Below are 20,054 nucleotides of genomic sequence, written 5' to 3' on the forward strand. Positions count from 1 at the left end.
CAGAATGTTACGTTTACACACATCCACAAATTACATGTAAATGCATCAGCTTTTTACAGCATAATACTCACTACTCACTACTCTAGTGTACTCTTCAAAGGTCTAATCATACTTTGAGTAATATTTACAGTACAACAGGTACTTTTACTCTACTTGCACTACGTTTTTAGGCAACTAATTGTACTTTTCTTATGTGTGATTTTTCAGTACTCTTTCCACCACTGAAAGAAGAGTGTGCAAAATCTTTACACACAATGAGCAAGAGAGTGCTTAGACTACATGTCACTGATCCCAGCAGACACACAATGTAATAAAACATTAATTTTAGGTTAGATTTTAGTTGCCATCGTCTAAGGACAATGTTATTTTGACATCCAGTTATATTGGTAACATTAAGCTGTAACATCATTAGATGTTGATATTTTGTTGTTTAGGGGTTGATTGGAAAGTAACCAAAATGTAAGGTCTGTCTGATGTTCAACATTGATGACGGTCTGAAGTTTGGTTACAACAAGTTAAACAAGTTTCCCTGTACAATGAAATTCTTACTTTGCCGTCCACAGTGAAGTCACACACACACACACACACACACACACACACACACACACACACACACACACACACACACACACACAGAGAGAGAAGTGACAGTATATATATATATAAATATCTATGAATGTAAACAATATATAATACTGATTGTGGAGCAATGTAAACAAATGTAAACAATGTATAGTAGTTGTTTAAAATTGCGCTTATTATGCAAAAAGTGCCTAGTGCAATTAGCTTATGTGCAAACAACAGTATAATAGCCAGAGCAGATTGAGTGCAATTGTATACATTATTAGTGCAAATGGAGAATATAGTGTGCTACTGAGTAAAAAATGAAACAGTTTATGTCAACTGGCTATCCTTCTTTTTACACATATTTTGAGTACGATTTACAACAGACACATTTATTTGTGTATGATTTTTCAGTACTCTTTCCACCACTGAGGATCATTTTATTTATTTATTTTTTTATCATAAACACTAATTCACTGGTTTGTAGCACAATTTTTTTTACAAATACTGTTATGTTTCTCTTCTATTTTCCATGGCACACAGAAAATACTTCATCATACCACCAGGAAATGGAAGAAAAAGTACTTGCCCATTGTATCAAAATACATTGTAGGGAATTTAATAAATGGTGTGTGTATAGGCCTAGAGTGAGTACACACTTGTCAAAAATGCTGCAATAAATATAAACTTGATTTTCAGAGTGTCTCTCTAATCTGTATCGGGTTACAGCACAAGACTGTGTGGTCTAGTCAAAAGTACAAAAAAGTGTGTTGACAGAGAGAGCTATCAAACACTGACCGACCAGAAAACTTCTTTTCACACACACACATACTGACACGCACAAATTTATAGGCTAATGACTGCTAAATCCCTTTTCCACAGGTTGGTTTTATATGGTAGTGTAAAGTGTTGGACTATTTCAATATTCATTGTTTTTCATACAGCTTATTTACACATCTAGAGCCCCTTGATTAATGATTGAAACAAAATCAATGCCAATAGCCTATCAGAAATCGAGACACATCCATGCCTTTTGTCATTAGTTGTGGTACTTTGGAATGTTAAAACAAATAAACAAAACATATTAATCCTACATATTTGCTCTCTGGCTCGTGAACTGGACAAAGACCACCCATTCGTCTCCTCCCCCTAAACTGTCCACAAAGACACACACACACAGCACCTGCCGCGTCTGTCCTCCTAAACTCAGACTCTCTCCATTGACTGACACTGTTGTTAGTAATGTGGTGCAGCAGAACAGCGCTCGGGAGACTACAGAGAATCGCCCCCTGTACCGTGACCGGACTTCACCGCGCGATGTCCGCGTTACCAAAAGTGTATGTTACCCGCAGGGTCCCGCCAGACGGACTGGACATTCTGCGAAAATCCGGACAGTAGGTTGAAGCAACTTTTAAAAAGTCTGTGCTGTTTTTGTTTTTATTTTTATATATATTTTTTTGTTGTTGCCTGAAATGCGTTATTTTCCTATGTCCAGTGTTTATAATTTGACTACTCGTAATTAAGCAACACATCAATACATTATTAATTGTTGGTTTATTATTAATTAAATGGACAACACCTTTGATTTAGTATCCAGACTTCTGCACCATTTATTCATCTTAAAAAATGGCTATGCATAAGAACTTTATTTAGCCTATCAATTTACTGTTTATTATGTAGGCTATGTTTTTTATTGCCAATGTCAGTGTGGGTAATTTTTCTTACAAAACCAGATCCTTTGATTATATTATGCTATATGGTCTCTATAAAAAGCCTGTGGACTGACTTTTTGCAAGGTGGTCTGATCGTTTTGCTGGAAAAAAATCAAAAGGGATGCAACGGTTATGCACACTCATAAATTCTAAATAAAAAAGAAATGCTTATTTCATGTTGAAGAATCAACATATTGGTGAAAAATGGTTCTATATCATGCAAATAATAGAAAAAACATATGAATTAAAGGTGTTGTTAGGCTAAGCCCTTTTTTATTAATTCTAGTAGCCAATTACTCTTAATTAAGTCTCCACTTTCCTTCCTAACTGTACTCTCTCTCTCTCTCAAAAAAAAAATGTACTAATGCTTAGCTTCTTAGACTTTACACACCTGAAACTTGTCTATAGCACTTGTTCACTGCTGCTCTTATAGTTGTGTAAATTGCTTCCTTGTCCTCATTTGTAAGTCGCTTTGGATAAAAGCGTCTGCTAAATGACTAAATGTAAATGTAAATGTAATCACTGATACTTTCCCTTATGAATTGGTCATAGAGATGAACTGCTCTGACAAAAATAAACCTGCTTGTTTTGTTATTAAGTTTGAGTACAGACATTTAACCCTTATTCAGCAAAAGACTGCTGAAATATCACTAATGCAATCCTAATGTTTTTGATGAACTTTTCAGGGGCCTTGGCCCAAATATCAAAGTACCTACAATCCCAACCCTATTTTTTTGTTTTCCAAATATTCGGTGCTACTGTAATTTACTAAAATTGAAAAATACATTTTGAGATTTAATTTTCATATTTACATATGCAACATGGCAACAGTGAAGTTTAGCCATTCGAGATTTTAATAAGGTACATATTTACTAAAGACTAGTTCAACATGTGGCAACTGGAACCTCTGCTCAGCTGAAGATAAGAGGGGAAGAGAAAGTTAATTAAAAACCTTCCACCCACTAGTTGAGCATTCTCATTTTGAACACAGGAAGACTTAATAAGATAAGATTTTGATTCAATCAATAAAAGAATTTGAATTCAAGTAATTTGCGAATCTGCCATTTCACTCTGTTTAAAAGGATAGTTCACCCAAAAAAAAAAAAATACCTCAGTTTATATTCACCCTCAAGTGGTTCCAAACTCTTCTCAGTTTAGTTATTCTGTTAATCACTACACTGTAAAAAAATCCTGGTTGCTTTAATTTTTTAAGCTGAATAAAATTAACCTTATGAGTCCATTGAATTTATATTATGTTAAACTGACTTAAAACAGCTAGCGTAATTTTGTTAGAACATGATTAACTTAGTTAAATAAGTTGCTATGAACTAAAAACAAATGCTGTCAGGTCTAATTAATCATAGAATTTTTTTACATTGTAAAGAAGATATTTTGACAAAACCTCAAAAATGTTAACCATTGACATCCATAGTAGGAAAAACAAATATTATGTCAGTCAATGGTCACCAAGGTTGACAAGTGAAGGGTGAGTAAACAATGACAGATATTACAGTTTTGGGTGAACTATCCCTTTAAAACAGCTCTCTTCTCACTTTATTTTCTCACTCTTCATAAACTCTCAATTTCTGCCCACACAACCCCAGAGTGCAGTTTGAGTTGTGGGACTCTGATGACCCCGTGCCCCGAGTTGAGCTGCTGAACAAGGTCAAAGGTTGTGATGGGATTCTGTGTGTACTTACAGAGAAGATTGATGCACAGCTTCTGGACGCGGCAGGTTAGCTTTCATGATTGTAAGACTGAAAACAAAGTGAGGAAAAACCACTGACGTATCGAATGCATGTTTCTCAACAATTCAGGTCCAAATCTGAAAGTCCTCAGCACCATGTCAGTGGGCTATGATCACCTTTCTCTCGAGGAGCTTAAGAAAAGGTCAGTTGATTGTTCTTTTCTCACTCTCATGTTGCTCCAACATCCTGAGACCTTCCATCATTATTGGAAAAAAGAAAGATATTTTAGATGAAATATCCTCTATATACAACAACAGTCTGGAGATGTTCACAGACCAGAAAAGGAACCAAAAACACTGTCGAATTGCATTTGCCATAAGTGGTTCAACTGTAATCTTACAAAGCTCTAAGAATATTTTTGAAAAAAAAAACATTGTTCACCTACACTACTTGACAAAAGTCTTGCCGTCGATCCCAGTTGTAAGAGCAACAAATAATAATTGACTTCTAGTTGATCATTTGGAAAAATGGAAGAAGGTAGACTTCTCCAGTGAATCATCTGTTAAACTGCATCCCAATCATTACAAATACTGCAGAAGACCTTTTGAAACCTGCATGGACCCAAGATTCTCACAGAAATCAGTCAAGTTTGGTGAAGGAATCACCAAATCATGGTTTGGGGTTACATTCAGTATGGGGGCGTGTGAGAGATCAGCAAAGTGGATGGCAACATCAACAGCCTCAGGTATCAAGACATTTGTGCTGCCCATTACTTTACAAATCACAGGAGAGGGCAAATTCTTCAGCAGGATGGCACTCATTGTCATACTTCAGCCTCCACATCAAAGTTCCTAAAAGCAAAGAAGGTCAAGGTGCTCCAGGATTGGCCAGCCCAGTCACCAGACATGAACATTATTGAGCATGTCTGGGGTAAGATGAAGGAGGAGGCATTGAAGATGAATCCAAAGAATCTTGATGAACTCTGGGGTCCTGCAAGAACGCTTTCTTTGCCATTCCAGATGACTTTATTAATAAGTTATTTGAGTCATTGCAGAGATGGATGGATTTAGTCCTCCAAGCTCAGGGGAGTCATACACAATATTAACTATTTTTCCACTGCACCATGACTTCATATTCTATATTGTACATTATTTTGGTTTAGTGATAAGACTTTTGTTTAAGCAAAGTCAGACTTTACTGTCCTAATTAAATATCAAGGCATTATCATGTTTTATTTAGGTAAAATAAGCATAATCTAGAATCTTTGCCTTTCATATAAGCCACTTCTGATATCAAATGATCAACTAGAGGTCATGTTGTTATTTGTTGTTCCTAAAACTTGGATAGGCAACAAGACTTTTGTCAGGTAATCTATATCTTCTCTTCCTCGTCAGGTCAGGGTACACATGTGCTATGTCCAGTACGGTGTATTTAAAACCCTGACTTGACACGGAAAACAGGTCAACAAAATAGTTTTACTGTTTCTTGGTGCACAAAAGTGTTCTTGGAGCGTCATTTGATTATAGTTGAACCCCCAAAGTTACAGGGAATGGTTTGAATGTTTTTGATTCCCTTTTTGGACTGTATATGGAGGGTCAGAGAGCTCCTGGATTTCATCTAAAATAGAATGATATGAGTGTGAGTACTTGACTGAATTTTCCTTTTAAGGTGAAGTAATCCTTTTTGTTTTCGTAAAATTGGTTAATGTGGGCTTGTGTGTTTTTTAGAGGAATCCGTGTTGGATATACACCTGAAGTCCTGACCGATGCTGTGGCTGAACTGACTGTTGCTCTGTTACTCGCCACATCCAGAAGACTCATTGAGGCCACGCATGAGGCTAAAACGTATTTAAACTAACCATCAATATTCACACATTTGGTGGTTAATCATGCACTGAGATTTGTTGTTGTGTTTAGAGGTGGCTGGGGAACTTGGAGAACTATGTGGCTGTGCGGTCATGAACTGGCAAACAGTACGGTTGGCATCTTGGGACTTGGGAGGATTGGTAAGAAACAGGATGACCATATATGAGTAGTTGAATCACTTACTAGTTTAGGATGTTGATTAACAATTTAAAGCACAGGTCTCAAACTCGATTGCTGGCTGTGGCATGCACAGCGCTGTTACCAAGTTACCTGAGTACTATTTTCAGGTGCAGTGTAATATCATTTTGCCTGATGCAATGTTGGTATGGCAGCAAAGTTCCTTGATTTTTATGCCAGATTATAGTTCCTAGAACCGTACTCCTAGAAAGTAGCAAGAGTCAAACTTTAAATAGGAAACTTATTAAAACTATTTTTTGGAAATTTTTGAGGGAGATGCTAATGGTCTAATCTGATTTAATGGTTTATGCTAAGCTTAGTTGTCCAGAGTGCAGCCATACCCGGAAATTGGATTCATAATTCATGGATTTAAAAAATGGTAAAATGTAACAGTTTGAGAGGCCGTTCACATATCATGTCTAAAAAGTGTGTGGAAAACAGTCACGCCTCCATGTCATCTGTCGTTGCTAGGCCACCGTTTACTTGGAGGATGACAAACTGACAAAACATTGCTGCAGCTCTGATACAAGTTTAATTTATGGAAAAAATGAACAAGCACTTCAGTGTTTGTGTGTTCTGTGTTTGTCTGAGGTAATAAGTCTACTGAAATGTGTATATTCCATGTTAGTTCTTGTCAGGTCACTCGCGGTGCGCTTGTGGTTTTCTGAAAAGTTATGATGTTTTCAACTAGGTGCACCTAGAATACGCAAGTGCGTTGCTCCCAATTTACGCAATAAGTAAACGGCCCTTAACTTTGTAGTGACTTCTAAATTTAGCCTATTTCCAAAAAAGTAGGGTGTTCCATTAATGAAAAGATTGCAAATTTAAACACTATTTTAGAAAACTTGTAGTACAAAAATGTTTGCAAGTATTAATGTAATTGTCATATGAAAGTATGTGTCTGCTACTATTGTCTACTATTATTTATTTATTTGTAAATTTGTTGGTGTTTTGTGTGTGTCTGCTGAATAGGTGTTGCTATTGCCGAACGTCTGAAGCCATTTAAGGTGAAGAAGTTCATCTACACAGACGTGGAGCCAAGAACTGAGCTTGCGAACATGATAAATGCAGAATATGGTAGGAAGAACCTTAAAATTTGTTTCGATGGCAGTTCAGTTCCTTAACAAGATCCAAGTAATCTTATATTTCATGTTTGTACATATATATCTTGCTGCATCAACATATTTTAACAGGTATTTGTTGCACTTTTATATTTTTATTTATGCTGTGAATTATGTTTACTGCTGTAAGCCAATTTGGCCCTTGAGGACATAAAGAGATTCCAATCCAATTAAATCCAACCTTTCCAGAAATTTAGTGAGAGTTTACGTTACTATTGCACGTATTTACTGTGCAATAATTATGTGCAATACTTTTTCATACGCACTTGTACACAGCACCTTATATCAATATACAATGCAATACCTTCTACATTTGCACTTGTTCACAGCACCTTATAACCTGTATATTATAACAATCTGTACATACAACTCAACATCCAGGTTTCTTGACTAACCGCATCTGTTTAATGTTCATCATTTTTATTAAATTTTTTTCATATTTATTTTGTGTTGTCACTTTATGTACACTGGAAGCTTCTGTAGCCAAAACAAATTCCTTGTGTGTGTGAAGCACACTTGGCAATAAAACTGATTCTGATTCTGATTCAGAAATGAAATGTGTGTTTATGTTTGTGTGTTTAGTGTCTTTAGATGAACTGGCCAAGCAGTCGGATTTTCTGGCCATATGCTGCGCTTTGACTCCAGAGACTCATGGCATCTGCAATTGGAATCTCTTCTCCAAGATGAAGAAAAATGCCATCTTCATCAACACGAGCAGGTAATACTAATACATTCTGTTTAGTGTTGTCTAAAAATATAGAAATGGATTTTCTTCAAGTATTAAAATAATAAAAAGTGTTATAAGACTTTAAAAAATACACATTTGAATGTGTCCTGTTTAAATGATTTATTTTTTAATCATTTCAAATATAATAGAAATTAGGCAAAATGGGACCTCTCTTATTATAATTTTTAAAAACTGTATTTACAAATTTTACTTTGTGTGCTTCAACTGAAACTGAAATTCAACATTGACACTGGAACTGAACTAAATTAGTTTTAATTTAGGTAGAACTACACCAGAAATACTGATAGGGCTTCTATGTTAAGCTTTTTGGCAAGCTAATTTATGCTTTAATTACAATTGTTATTTGTTAGTTTCATGTAAAAATAATGCTATCAATACAATTTGAATTTTATTGGAAAACGTAAATATATAAATGTATAAAACTATATCTGTGTGTGTAAATGTATGTAAATATATAATGGTACTAAAAGTAATTAAAATACATTTGTCAAATATGTGTAAGTTCAGTTTATTTGAATTACTTTAGCATTAAGGTTGTAATATAGCAATTTTACAAATTAATCCAGAAAATTAATGAAACTGATGAGCAGGCAGTTGTTGTTTTTTTGCCTTTAAGTCCATGAAAAACAAGACCCAATATACAGTGCTAAAATATTATGAATATATTGATTTTGGAGTTTTAGCAATATTATAAAATACACATTTATGCAAGTATTTTGAAATGTCAGTAAACTTAACAGATGATGTCCCGATGATGATAAATCATCCCCATTAATAATAATAATAATAATAATAATAATAATAGTTTACTCACATTTGTTCTAAAGCTGTTTGTCTTTCTTTTTTCTGTTGAACAGAAAAGGAAGATATACGTCAGAAATCATTGACTTTCATAGTATTTCTTTTCTCTACCATGGGTGTCAATAGTTACTGGTTCACAACATTCTTCAAAATATCTTCTTTTCTGTTTAACAGACTAAAAGTCTGTCTAAAAACTCTTAAAGGTTTTAAAAAACTTCAGGGTAAATAAATAGTGAGTACATGTCCATTTTTGGGTAAACTATCCCTTTAACCTCTGATAAACAACAGAATCGTACTTCGAATTACAAAAAAAGTATTATTACTTGTCTATAATAAATGGCCTAGGACCTCAATACTGTCATGGATTGGTCAGGCTCTCACGACCCCCACTCACGAAGATCACCATCACCTGACTTCTAATGAGCACACAGCTGCATCACATTCACGAGCACCAGATAAAAGCACAGCACTCCAGTCGCTCATTGTCCGGGCTCGTCTCGACGAAAGCGGACAACTGAGCGACCACTCAGCGTAGTCATCCTCAGCTAAAACAAACGATTTACTTACCTGTTCTCTTTGTATTCCTCCTAGTCTTCCTGGTCCTCCCGAATCGTCCTGTCTTCCAGTCCTTCCAAGTCTGTGTCATCCTCTGTCAGCTGTATCTGGTGTGTGCTGTCCATCCTCGTGTATTCCTGTTACCCAGCCACGGAGGAAAAGACCCCAACATCATTCCTGATCCTCCTGGCTATCCTTCATGTGCTCCTTGTTGTCATTTAATAAACACCCTAACGTTTCCTTACCTCTGTCTCCTGTCCGCTTCATAACAGAAGCCCGGACCAATAACGACGACAACATGAGCACCCCCGATCACTTACAAGAGCTGGTGGACCAGTTGAAGCGGATTCTACAGCCACCAGCTCCACTTTCCAACGCACCACCAGCACCGAGCACTTCCGCCTCCACAGTTTCTTCTTCGGCCCTTCCTTCCAGTCCCATGGCCCGACCAGCGCCCTACTCAGGCGGAGCGGGGGAGTGCAATGGTTTTCTGTTACAATGTTCCCTCATATTCGAAATGCAACCTTCTCTATATCCCACAGATAAGTCGAAGATCGCCTACATCGTATCTCTACTCTCTGGACCTGCACTTAAATGGGCTGAGACGATCTGGAACCAAGCCGGGCCGGTCATGAATTCCATCACTACCTTCACGGAGTATTTCAAAGAGGTGTTTGGACGTTCTGATGGGGAAGTAGCCGCTGGAGAGCAGCTGTATCATCTAAAGCAAGGTACTCTATCTACACAGGAATATGCTCTCCGGTTTCGCACTCTAGCAGCTGCAAGTGGATGGAATGAGAGATCGTTGTTGACCACGTACCGGCTCGGCTTGGAACCCACTCTCCGAATCCAACTGGCCACATTAGATGATACAATGGGTCTGGAGAGATTCATCCAACATTCTCTCCGATGTTCCGATCGTCTCCGTTCCTATCAACAGGACACCATCACCCCCTCGTCTGCACTCCTCCAATCGCCTGAGTCAACAGCCTCTCCAGAACCAGAACCCATGATAATAGAGTCTGGAAGACTGACATCAGCGGAACGACAGAGGAGGCTGACCCGGGGTCTGTGTCTATACTGCGGTGTCAGTGGACACACCCGTATGGAGTGTCCCCTTCGTCCCATTCGGACTTCAGTGAGTGTATTCAGTACGAATATTGAACAATGTAAACCACTTACTACCACCGTACAAATAACTACTGCCTCTATTTCTCTCCTTGTCACAGCCCTCATCGACTCCGGGTCAGCAGGGAACTTCATCTCCCAATCCCTCTGTCGTCAACTCCACCTCCGTACTGAGGCGTCCTCGCACATATACCAGATACAACCGATAACCCAGTGCACTCGATCTTCGACCCGTATCCATCGACAATGCGAAGACATCCTTCTTCAAGTGGGGTTGTTACATCAAGAGAGGATTCAATTTCTGGTTCTGGAGGGTGCAAATATGGACATCATTCTAGGGCGCCCGTGGCTGGTGAAGCACGATCCCATCATCTCTTGGGGCACAGGAGAGATAAAGAAATGGGGATCTGGATGTACATCTGCCTGTTTTCCAAATCTCCCTCTTCAAGGTCGGAACCCCATTTCTTTGTTTGCAACATCGGTCGAGAGCCCTCCTGAGAAGCAGTCTATCCACATTCCTAAGGAGTACAGCTCCTTTCAAGATGTCTTCTGCCCCAAGAGAGCTTCCCAGCTACCGCCGCATCGGCCATGGGACTGCGCGATCGACCTAGTTCCAGATGCCCAGTTGCCAAGAGGTAGGATCTACCCGCTCTCGCTTCCAGAGAATCAGGCAATGGAAGATTACATAAGGGAGGCTCTGAGTCAGGGGTACATACGTCACTCAAAATCACCAGCCGCCTCAAGCTTCTTCTTTGTGGCCAAGAAGGACGGAGGGCTGCGTCCATGCATCGACTACAGGGTCCTAAATAACGGTACAGTAAAATACCGATATCCCCTTCCTCTGGTACCAGCCGCTTTGGAACAGCTCCGCGAAGCTAAAGTCTTCACTAAATTGGACCTCCGCAGCGCGTATAATCTGATAAGAATACGTGAGGGGGACCAATGGAAGACAGCATTCGTGACCCCTACTGGCCACTATGAATATGAGGTCATGCCTTACGGTCTGGTCAATGCCCCCTCCGTATTCCAAAACTTCATTCATGAAGTTCTCCGGGAGTTTCTTCACCACTGTGTAATAGTGTACATAGATGACATCCTCATTTACTCCCGGAGTGAGGCCGAACATCGCCAACACGTTGCGGAGGTCCTACACACATTGAGAGAACATCACCTCTACCTCAAAGCGGAGAAATGCTCATTCCACCAGAAGTCGATTCATTTCTTGGGATACATCATTGACCAAACCGGTATACGTATGGATGGGAAGAAAATTGAGGCTGTTCTATCCTGGTCAGAACCCACTTCCATTAAGGAGCTCCAGAGGTTTCTTGGGTTTGCTAACTTTTATAGACGGTTTATCAAGGACTACAGCAGGATTACATCACCTCTCACTAATCTCCTCAAGGGTAAACCCAAAGGACTGGAGTGGACCAAAGAAGCAGCCGCAGCCTTCCGCCTTCTTAAGAAGGAGTTCACAAGGGCCCCACTCCTGACTCATCCTGACCCAAATCTTCCTTTCGTGGTGGAAGTGGACGCATCCACCACCGGCGTCGGGGCAGTATTATCTCAACATCATGATACACCGCCCCGACTGCATCCCTGTGCCTATTTCTCTCGGAAGTTGAGCCCGGCGGAGCAGAATTACAGCATAGGAGACAGGGAGCTTCTAGCAATCAAGCTAGCCTTGGAGGAGTGGCGTCACTGGTTGGAGGGAGCCAAACATCCGTTCCAGGTGATCACAGATCACAAAAACCTCCAATACATCAAAGAGGCCAAGAGACTATGTCCACGTCAAGCCAGATGGTCACTTTTCTTCTCACGTTTTGATTTCTCCATTTCCTATCGTCCAGGACCCAAGAATCTAAGAGCAGACGCTCTCTCTCGTTTACACGAGCATCACGATCATGAAGAACTCCCAACGAAGATTCTTCCCGAACACATCTCCATTTGTCCGATCACCTGGAACGCTCCTCCAGTCGTTGCCACTCCGGAAGCCCCTGCTCCGCCGGGATGCCCTCCTCATCGGCAGTTCATACCACCTGAACACCGGGTAGATCTGATCCACTCCTTACATACCTCGCTAGGCACTGGACATCCAGGGATCAACAATACTCTCTCGCTAGTATCCCAACGATTCTGGTGGCCAAACATGGCAAGGGATGTGAGGCAATATGTTCAGGGCTGTAAGGACTGTGCCCAATCCAAGAGCCCACGTCATCTACCCGCTGGAAAGCTCCATCCCTTGCCGATTCCGAACCGTCCCTGGTCACACCTAGGAGTGGACTTTATCACTGACCTCCCTTCGTCAGAAGGTAATACCTGTATTCTAGTCATAGTAGATAGATTCTCAAAGTTTGTCAAACTAATCCCTCTGAAAGGTCTTCCCACAGCCTTTGAAACTGCCGACAATATCTTTAATCAAGTCTTCAGGTCATTTGGTATTCCAGAAGATATTGTGTCGGACAGAGGTCCACAGTTCATCTCACGTCTATGGAAAGCCTTCTTCAAGCTCCTAGGTGTGGCCGTCAGCCTCTCTTCTGGATATCATCCCCAAACCAACGGGCAGACAGAGAGGAAGATTCAGGAGGTGGGACGGTTCCTGAGGACCTTCTGCAGTGGTCACCAGAACTCCTGGAGCCAGTATTTGGGCTGGGCAGAATATGCCCAAAATTCACTGCGGCAACCCTCCACCGGACTCACGCCATTCCAGTGCGTCCTGGGCTTCCAACCACCGCTCTTTCCCTGGGATGGCGAACCATCTGATGTCCCCGCAGTGGATCACTGGTTCCGGGAGAGCGAGAGAGTCTGGGACGAGGCTCATCAACATCTGCAGAGGGCAGTCCGTCGAAGCAAGGTAACCGCCGATAGGAGAAGGTCTGAAGAACCCAGATACACACCCGGACAAAAGGTGTGGCTATCCACCCGGGACATACGCATGCGACTGCCCTCTCGCAAGTTAAGTCCCCGATTTGTTGGTCCCTTCACCATCGTGGAACAGGTTAACCCCGTCACCTACAAACTACAATTACCCTCTCACTACCGTATTCACCCTACATTCCACGTATCACTCCTGAAACCCTATCACGATCCTGTTCTTCCCTCCACAGAGCCTGACCACGAAGAGGAACCCCCTCCTCCACTGCTCCTAGAAGAAGGAGCCGTCTACGCAGTGAAGGAGATCTTGCGTTCCCGACGTCGTGGTGGCCAGTTGGAGTACCTGGTGGACTGGGAAGGGTACGGCCCCGAAGAAAGGACATGGGTTCCCAGAGCTGATATTCTCGATCCTAGTCTCATGGTGGAGTTTCATGAGAGCCACCCTGAGTTCCCAGCGCCTAGAGGCAGAGGGAGACCACCACGGCGTCGGAGGTGTCGGCCCTCAGGAGCGGGCCCTGGGGAGGGGGGTACTGTCATGGATTGGTCAGGCTCTCACGACCCCCACTCACGAAGATCACCATCACCTGACTTCTAATGAGCACACAGCTGCATCACATTCACGAGCACCAGATAAAAGCACAGCACTCCAGTCGCTCATTGTCCGGGCTCGTCTCGACGAAAGCGGACAACTGAGCGACCACTCAGCGTAGTCATCCTCAGCTAAAACAAACGATTTACTTACCTGTTCTCTTTGTATTCCTCCTAGTCTTCCTGGTCCTCCCGAATCGTCCTGTCTTCCAGTCCTTCCAAGTCTGTGTCATCCTCTGTCAGCTGTATCTGGTGTGTGCTGTCCATCCTCGTGTATTCCTGTTACCCAGCCACGGAGGAAAAGACCCCAACATCATTCCTGATCCTCCTGGCTATCCTTCATGTGCTCCTTGTTGTCATTTAATAAACACCCTAACGTTTCCTTACCTCTGTCTCCTGTCCGCTTCATAACAAATACATTACAGATATGCTCACTGGATATAAACCTAACCGATCCCTCAGTTTTTTAGGATCAAATAAATCAGAAAATCCAAGAGTTCAGTCAAAGCAGGGTGAATCGGCCTTCAGCTACTACGCCCCTGCTACTGGAATCAGCTTCCAGAAATGATCAGACGTGCTCCAACATTAGGCTCATTCAAATCAAGAGTTACAGTAAAACACATCTGTTGAGCTGTGCTTTTATTGAATGAGCACTGTGCTATGTCCACACTATCATGTCTTTCTTTTCTTTTTCATTCTTTTAAAACCTGTTTTAATCTGTTTTTTTTTTTTTTTGCTTTTATTCTCTGTTTTTATTTCTAATACTTGTTTCTTTTATTCTTTTTTATGTACCATTGTGTTTGAAATGTGCTATATAAATAAACTTGCCTTGCCTTGCCAAATGAACTCAGCCACAGTAATTATGTGCAAATAGTATCTACATAGATTCACAGCAACAAATTCTTAAAAAAATAAAACTCTTGACTTCTTGCCTGTAATGGTGTTGTTGTAAAGAGGTGGCGTGGTGAACCAGGAGGATCTGTATGAAGCTCTGTCCACGGGTCTGATTGCTGGCGCAGGGCTGGACGTCACCACTCCTGAACCGCTGCCAACACACCATCCGCTCTACACACTCAAAAACTGCGGTAAGAACGCCTCGCGTGGCTTAGATTGAAACCTTTGATTGGTTTCCTCCTAAAACAGTCTGTGTGTTATGTTTGTATTTGCAGTGATTCTTCCTCACATTGCCAGTGCGTCCTATACCACACGAAACGCCATGTCTGCCCTCGCTGCCAACAACCTGCTGGCAGGACTCAGAGGAGAAGCCATGCCCAAAGAGCTTATACTGTAGAAGGGAAAAGTACTGGTCAAATTAAAACAATCTGTAATTATTCGTTTAACTTTCTGTTGTTTTAAACCTGTATGCTGTTGTTGTTTTTTGATGGTAGACATAAAGCTGAACGTGAAATCTTCACAGCATATTGTCTATGTACAACAAACAACTTAATGCTACTGGAAAATGTTACATTAGGAGAATTAGTAGCTTGTAAGTAGGAATTGGTATAATCATGTTCACATGTAAAAAGTAAGAATTAAAGGGATAGTTCACCCCTAAATAAAAACTGCTTGTACATATAAGAATGCTTCTAAAACTTTTTCTTCTGTTGAACACAAGTATACAACTGATATACAGCTAAAGGCAGAATTATTGGCCCTCCTGAATTTATTAGCCCCCCTGAATGTTTTATTCCTCAATTTCTGTTTAATTGAAATATTTTTTTTAACACATTTCTAAAAATAAAAGTTTTAATAACTCATTTCTAATAACTGATTTATTTTATCTTTGCCATGATGACAGAACATAATATTTAACCTGATATTAGTACTAAGACACTAATATTCAGCTTAAAGGAGCATTTAAAGGCTTAAGGTTAATTAGGTTAACTAGCAAGTTAGGGTAATTTGGCAAGTTATTGTATAAGCCATTGTGGTTTGTTCTGTAGACTATCAAAAAATATAGATCTATTGCTTAAGGCAGCTAATAATATTCACCTTAAATTGATTTTAAAAATATTTTTAAAAACTGCTTTTATTCTAGCCAAAATAAAACAAATAAGACTTTCTCCAGAAGAATGCATATTATAGGAAATGTTGTGAAAAATCCCTTGCTGTGTTAAACATCATTTGGGAAATATTAGAAGAAAAAACTATTCACAGGGGGGCTAATCATTGTGACCAACTACATAGCAGGGAAATAAATAACAATTAAAATGGTCGTGCCCAGCTGAGTCTGGTTTCTCTCAAGGTTTTTTTCTTCACTTTCGCCAATTAGTGAAGTTTTTTTTCCCTCTCTGCTGTCGCCACTGGCTTGTATGGTTCGGGATCTGCAGAGCTGCGCATCGTTGGATTTGCTCTTCAGTGTTTGGACTCTCAGTAGTGATTGTTAGACCACACTGAACTGAGCTAAACTGAACTGAACTTAAACACTGAAAACTGAGCTACACTGTTCCAATTTACTATGACCCTTTATGTGAAGCTGCTTTGACACAATCTACATTGTAAAAGCGCTATACAAATAAAGGTGAATTGAAAATTAAGTCAATGGTTACGCATTTCTAACATTTCTCAAAATATCTTCTTTCTGTATTCAGCAAAAATGATACTCAAACAGGTTTGAAACAAGTGGAGAATAAATGATGACATACAGTTGAAGTCAGAATTATTAGCCAGAAAAAATTTATTTTTTATCTTTTTAAAATGTTTCCCAAATAATGTTTAACAGAGCAAGGAAATTTTCACAGTATGTCTGATCATATTTTTTCTTCTGGAGAAAGTCTTATTTGTTTTATTTCAGCTAGAATAAAAGCAGTTTTTAATTTTTAAAAACCATTTTAGGGTCAATATTATTAGCCCCATTTAAGATATATTTTTTTCGATAGTCTACAGATGAAACCATCATTATACAATAACTTGCCTAATTACCCTAATTAATTAATTAAGCTGTTTAGAAGTGTCTAAAAATATCTAGTCAAATATTATGTTCTGTCATCATGGCAAAGATAAAATAAATCCGTTATTAGAAATGAGTTATTAAAACTATTATGTTTAGAAAGGTGTTGAAAAAATCTCTCTGTTAAACAGAAATTGGGGAAAAAATAAACAGGGGGGGGGGGGGGGGGGGGCGGCTAATAATTCAGGGTGGCTAAAAATTCTGACTTCAACTGTACATGTTCATATTTTGGGTGGTGTATGAGCTGTCATATCTCTCTAATGACAACCAATAATCATAATCATCAATGTATGCAAAAGCACCCAGAAGAAACCCATGGCAACATGGGGAGAACATGCAAACTCCACACAGAAATGCCAACTGACCCAGCCGAGGCTCGAACCAGCGACATTCTTAAGAATGAGATTGACATGAACTGAGACAAATTACTACATCACTGTGCAGAGACTTTCCAAGGGGCATGTGCGGGGATAATATTTTTCATTATTCTTGTAAATGAATCATAATTACAGTTTTTTTGTTAAAAATTGATACAAAAAATTAGGCTAACAACTAAATTTGTCATTTTAACCCGGCCGTGAGTTCTTGGCAAAGCAACATTGTAATTTACAAAAAATGTACACATTGTGACAATTGGCCCTTATTATAAGTTTGTAATATACAGCACAAAAAATGCTAATGATCATGTTACGATTTTAACGATTAACTAAGCGTTGATCTATTATGTTTGAAGACGCAAAAGGTAATAGGTCAAAATGTAAAGATACACTGTAAAAACCAACTGGGTCACACAACAGGGAATAGAGGAAGATACAAATAAATTCAATATACAATTCATTAGTTAACATGAACAATACATGTACATCATTTCTTGATCACAGTTCAACATTTACTAATGCATTACTAATTTACTAATGCATAGTTTGCTCCGGGTGCTCCGATTTCCCCCACAAGTCTAAAGACATGTGGTACAGGTGAATTGGGTATACTAAAATTGTCTGTAGTGTATGTGTGTGGATGAGTGTGTATGGATGTTTCCCGGTGATGGGTTGCGGCTAATTAATAAAGGGACTAAGCCAAAAAGAAAATGAATGTATTATTCAGGGTTTGTTCATGTTAGCAAATAAATTAACTAATACAACCTTATTGTAAAGTGCTATGGCGACACGGTGGCTCAGTGGTTAGCACTGCCGCCTCACAACAAGAAGGTTGCTGGTCTGAGTCCCGACTGGGTCAGTTGGCAGTTTGCATGTTCTCCTCGTGTTGGTGTGGGGTTCCTCCACAGTCCAAAGACATGCGCTATAGGTGAGTTGAATAAACTAAATTGGCTATATGTGTATGAATGAGAGTGTATGGGTGTTTCCCAGTACTGGGTTGCAGCTGGAAGGGCATCCGCTGTGTAAAACATATGCTGGATAAGTTGGTTCATTCTGCTGTGGTGAACCCTAATGATTAAATGGACTATGCTGAAGGAACATGAATGTGGTGCTACCAAGTTGAGTTTACTTTAAAAATGTGAGTAAACCCATTGCCTTAAAATTATTAAATAAATGAAGCGTGGATTATTATTAAAAGTAAGTTAAGTCAACTAAACAGTTTCAATGGGTTTACTCAACTCGTTGCTTTTAGGGCAACAGATTTACTCCCTTTTTTAACTAATAATTTTTTCATCTTATTTTACAAATTAACATTACAAAAACATATATAAATTATCAACTGCAATATAATAATAAACGATCTGATATCAGATATAGTATAAATTAGTCCACCAAAGTAGGGTATAAATTAATTATGTCAAATTAAATTTAGAAGTAAACAGTTGTTTTTTTTTTTTTGTCTGTAAGGTTATGAAGTATAGTTACAGAATTGTTTTGCTTTTTTCTAGAGTGAGCTGTTGCTTTAAAAAGAACAATAATGCTGAACTCACGTTTGTTTTTGGACATGTTTGCAAGTCCACAAGCAAGGTTCACAGTCTGCGATCAATCATCTACAAAGAGCAAACTCAGCAAACCAGCAATATCTTTCAGTCGTTAACACATATTTAAACAAGTTTACAAACTTTTAAAGAGACAGTTCACCCAAAAATGAAACCAGTAATCATTGACTTCCATAATGTTTGTTTTTCATAATGGATGTCGATGGTTACCGGTTTCCAACATTCTTCAAAATATCTTCTGTTTTCAACAAATTAAAAAGAAACTAACAAAGGATTGAAACCACTTGAGGCAGAGTAAATTTGAATTGGGTGAATTATCTCTTTACGTCAGGGCTGCCCAAACTCAGAAATAAAGGTACGCAAGCTGCCACTTGGGTGGTTCCTTTTCAAAAGGTACAAATGTGTACCTAAAGAATCCATATTAATACCTCAAGGGTACATATTAGTACCTAAAAAGTACAAAAGTGTTCCTCTTAGAATTTTTAGGTACTAGTATATATTTTTGAGGTACAAACATGAACCATTTAAGTACATGTACCTTTTAAAAAGGTAACACTCCAGTGAGAGCTCGCGGATTTCTGAGAGTGTGGAGGGCCGGTGTCCTGCATAGTTTAGTTCTAACCCCAATTAGACACACCTGGGCTAGCTAATCAAGCTCTTAAGCTGCGGTCACACTTGACTTTTCTCCTTATAGACTTCCATTCATACGCACGCAAATGCCTTAAATCGGAAACGCAGGGTCATGCGTTAAGTTTCGCAGTTCGCTGCGGTGCAAAGTTCAAGCTTAGTGAACTCTGACCTGCGAAATTGCATCACTTGACTGCGTGAGACCATCGAGGATCAAAACAGGACCTCTCTGGACAGAAATTTCAAATATGGAGCAATTGCTGACTTTTTTAAATGTCTAATCATCTTGTTTAATCCCGGCCCTTTTCGTAGCGCCGTATGACAGAATTTCGCATGCTCAAACTCTAGTACGACCGCAGCTTTACTAGATATGGTAGAAACGTCCTGGCAGGTGTGTTGAGGCAAGTTAGAGCTAAGTTCTGCAGGACACTGGCCCTCCAGGACCGACTTTGGACACCCCTGCTTTAAGTAATTCTTTTTCAATCACTCAATCAATCAATCAATCAATCAATCAATCAACCAAATCAATCAATCAGAGTGAACTTTTCTCATTCTTCATGATTTTATTCACTGAAATCTTTCTTTTTTGAAGCCAGTAGAAAAAAAGGAGTGCTCCTACAATGTGCAATTAATAACGATCACACTGACTCACATTAATTCCTTCACTTTTGGCATCTCTAGATCTCAGTGTAATGTCACACACACACACAAAAATACATA

The 20,054-nt window shown here is 39.5% G+C and overlaps 1 protein-coding gene across 1 annotated transcript; it reads left to right on the forward strand.

Moving 5' to 3' along the window:
• The first annotated feature begins 1,731 nt into the window (after positions 1 to 1,731).
• On the forward strand, positions 1,732 to 15,389 carry grhprb (glyoxylate reductase/hydroxypyruvate reductase b). The gene is made up of 9 exons (XM_056460459.1): positions 1,732 to 1,958; positions 3,881 to 4,011; positions 4,094 to 4,166; positions 5,692 to 5,808; positions 5,881 to 5,969; positions 6,979 to 7,083; positions 7,710 to 7,845; positions 14,776 to 14,906; positions 14,991 to 15,389. Exons 1-9 carry the CDS (start codon positions 1,807 to 1,809, stop codon positions 15,110 to 15,112), a joined length of 1,056 nt encoding a protein of 351 aa, XP_056316434.1. The 5' UTR covers positions 1,732 to 1,806; the 3' UTR covers positions 15,113 to 15,389.
• Positions 15,390 to 20,054: the final 4,665 nt, after the last annotated feature.

Source organism: Danio aesculapii, chromosome 1, assembly GCF_903798145.1.
Source record: "Danio aesculapii chromosome 1, fDanAes4.1, whole genome shotgun sequence".
NCBI classification, from domain to species: Eukaryota; Metazoa; Chordata; class Actinopteri; order Cypriniformes; family Danionidae; genus Danio; species Danio aesculapii.

Bases quoted from the DNA above. Each gene is read 5' to 3' on its own strand.
- grhprb (XM_056460459.1), top strand. From the start codon at position 1,807: ATGTGGTGCAGCAGAACAGCGCTCGGGAGACTACAGAGAATCGCCCCC. The intron at 5,809-5,880 runs GTATTTAAACTA...TGTTGTGTTTAG, and splicing joins GCCACGCATGAGGCTAAAAC to AGGTGGCTGGGGAACTTGGA. The intron at 5,970-6,978 runs GTAAGAAACAGG...TCTGCTGAATAG, and splicing joins CTTGGGACTTGGGAGGATTG to GTGTTGCTATTGCCGAACGT.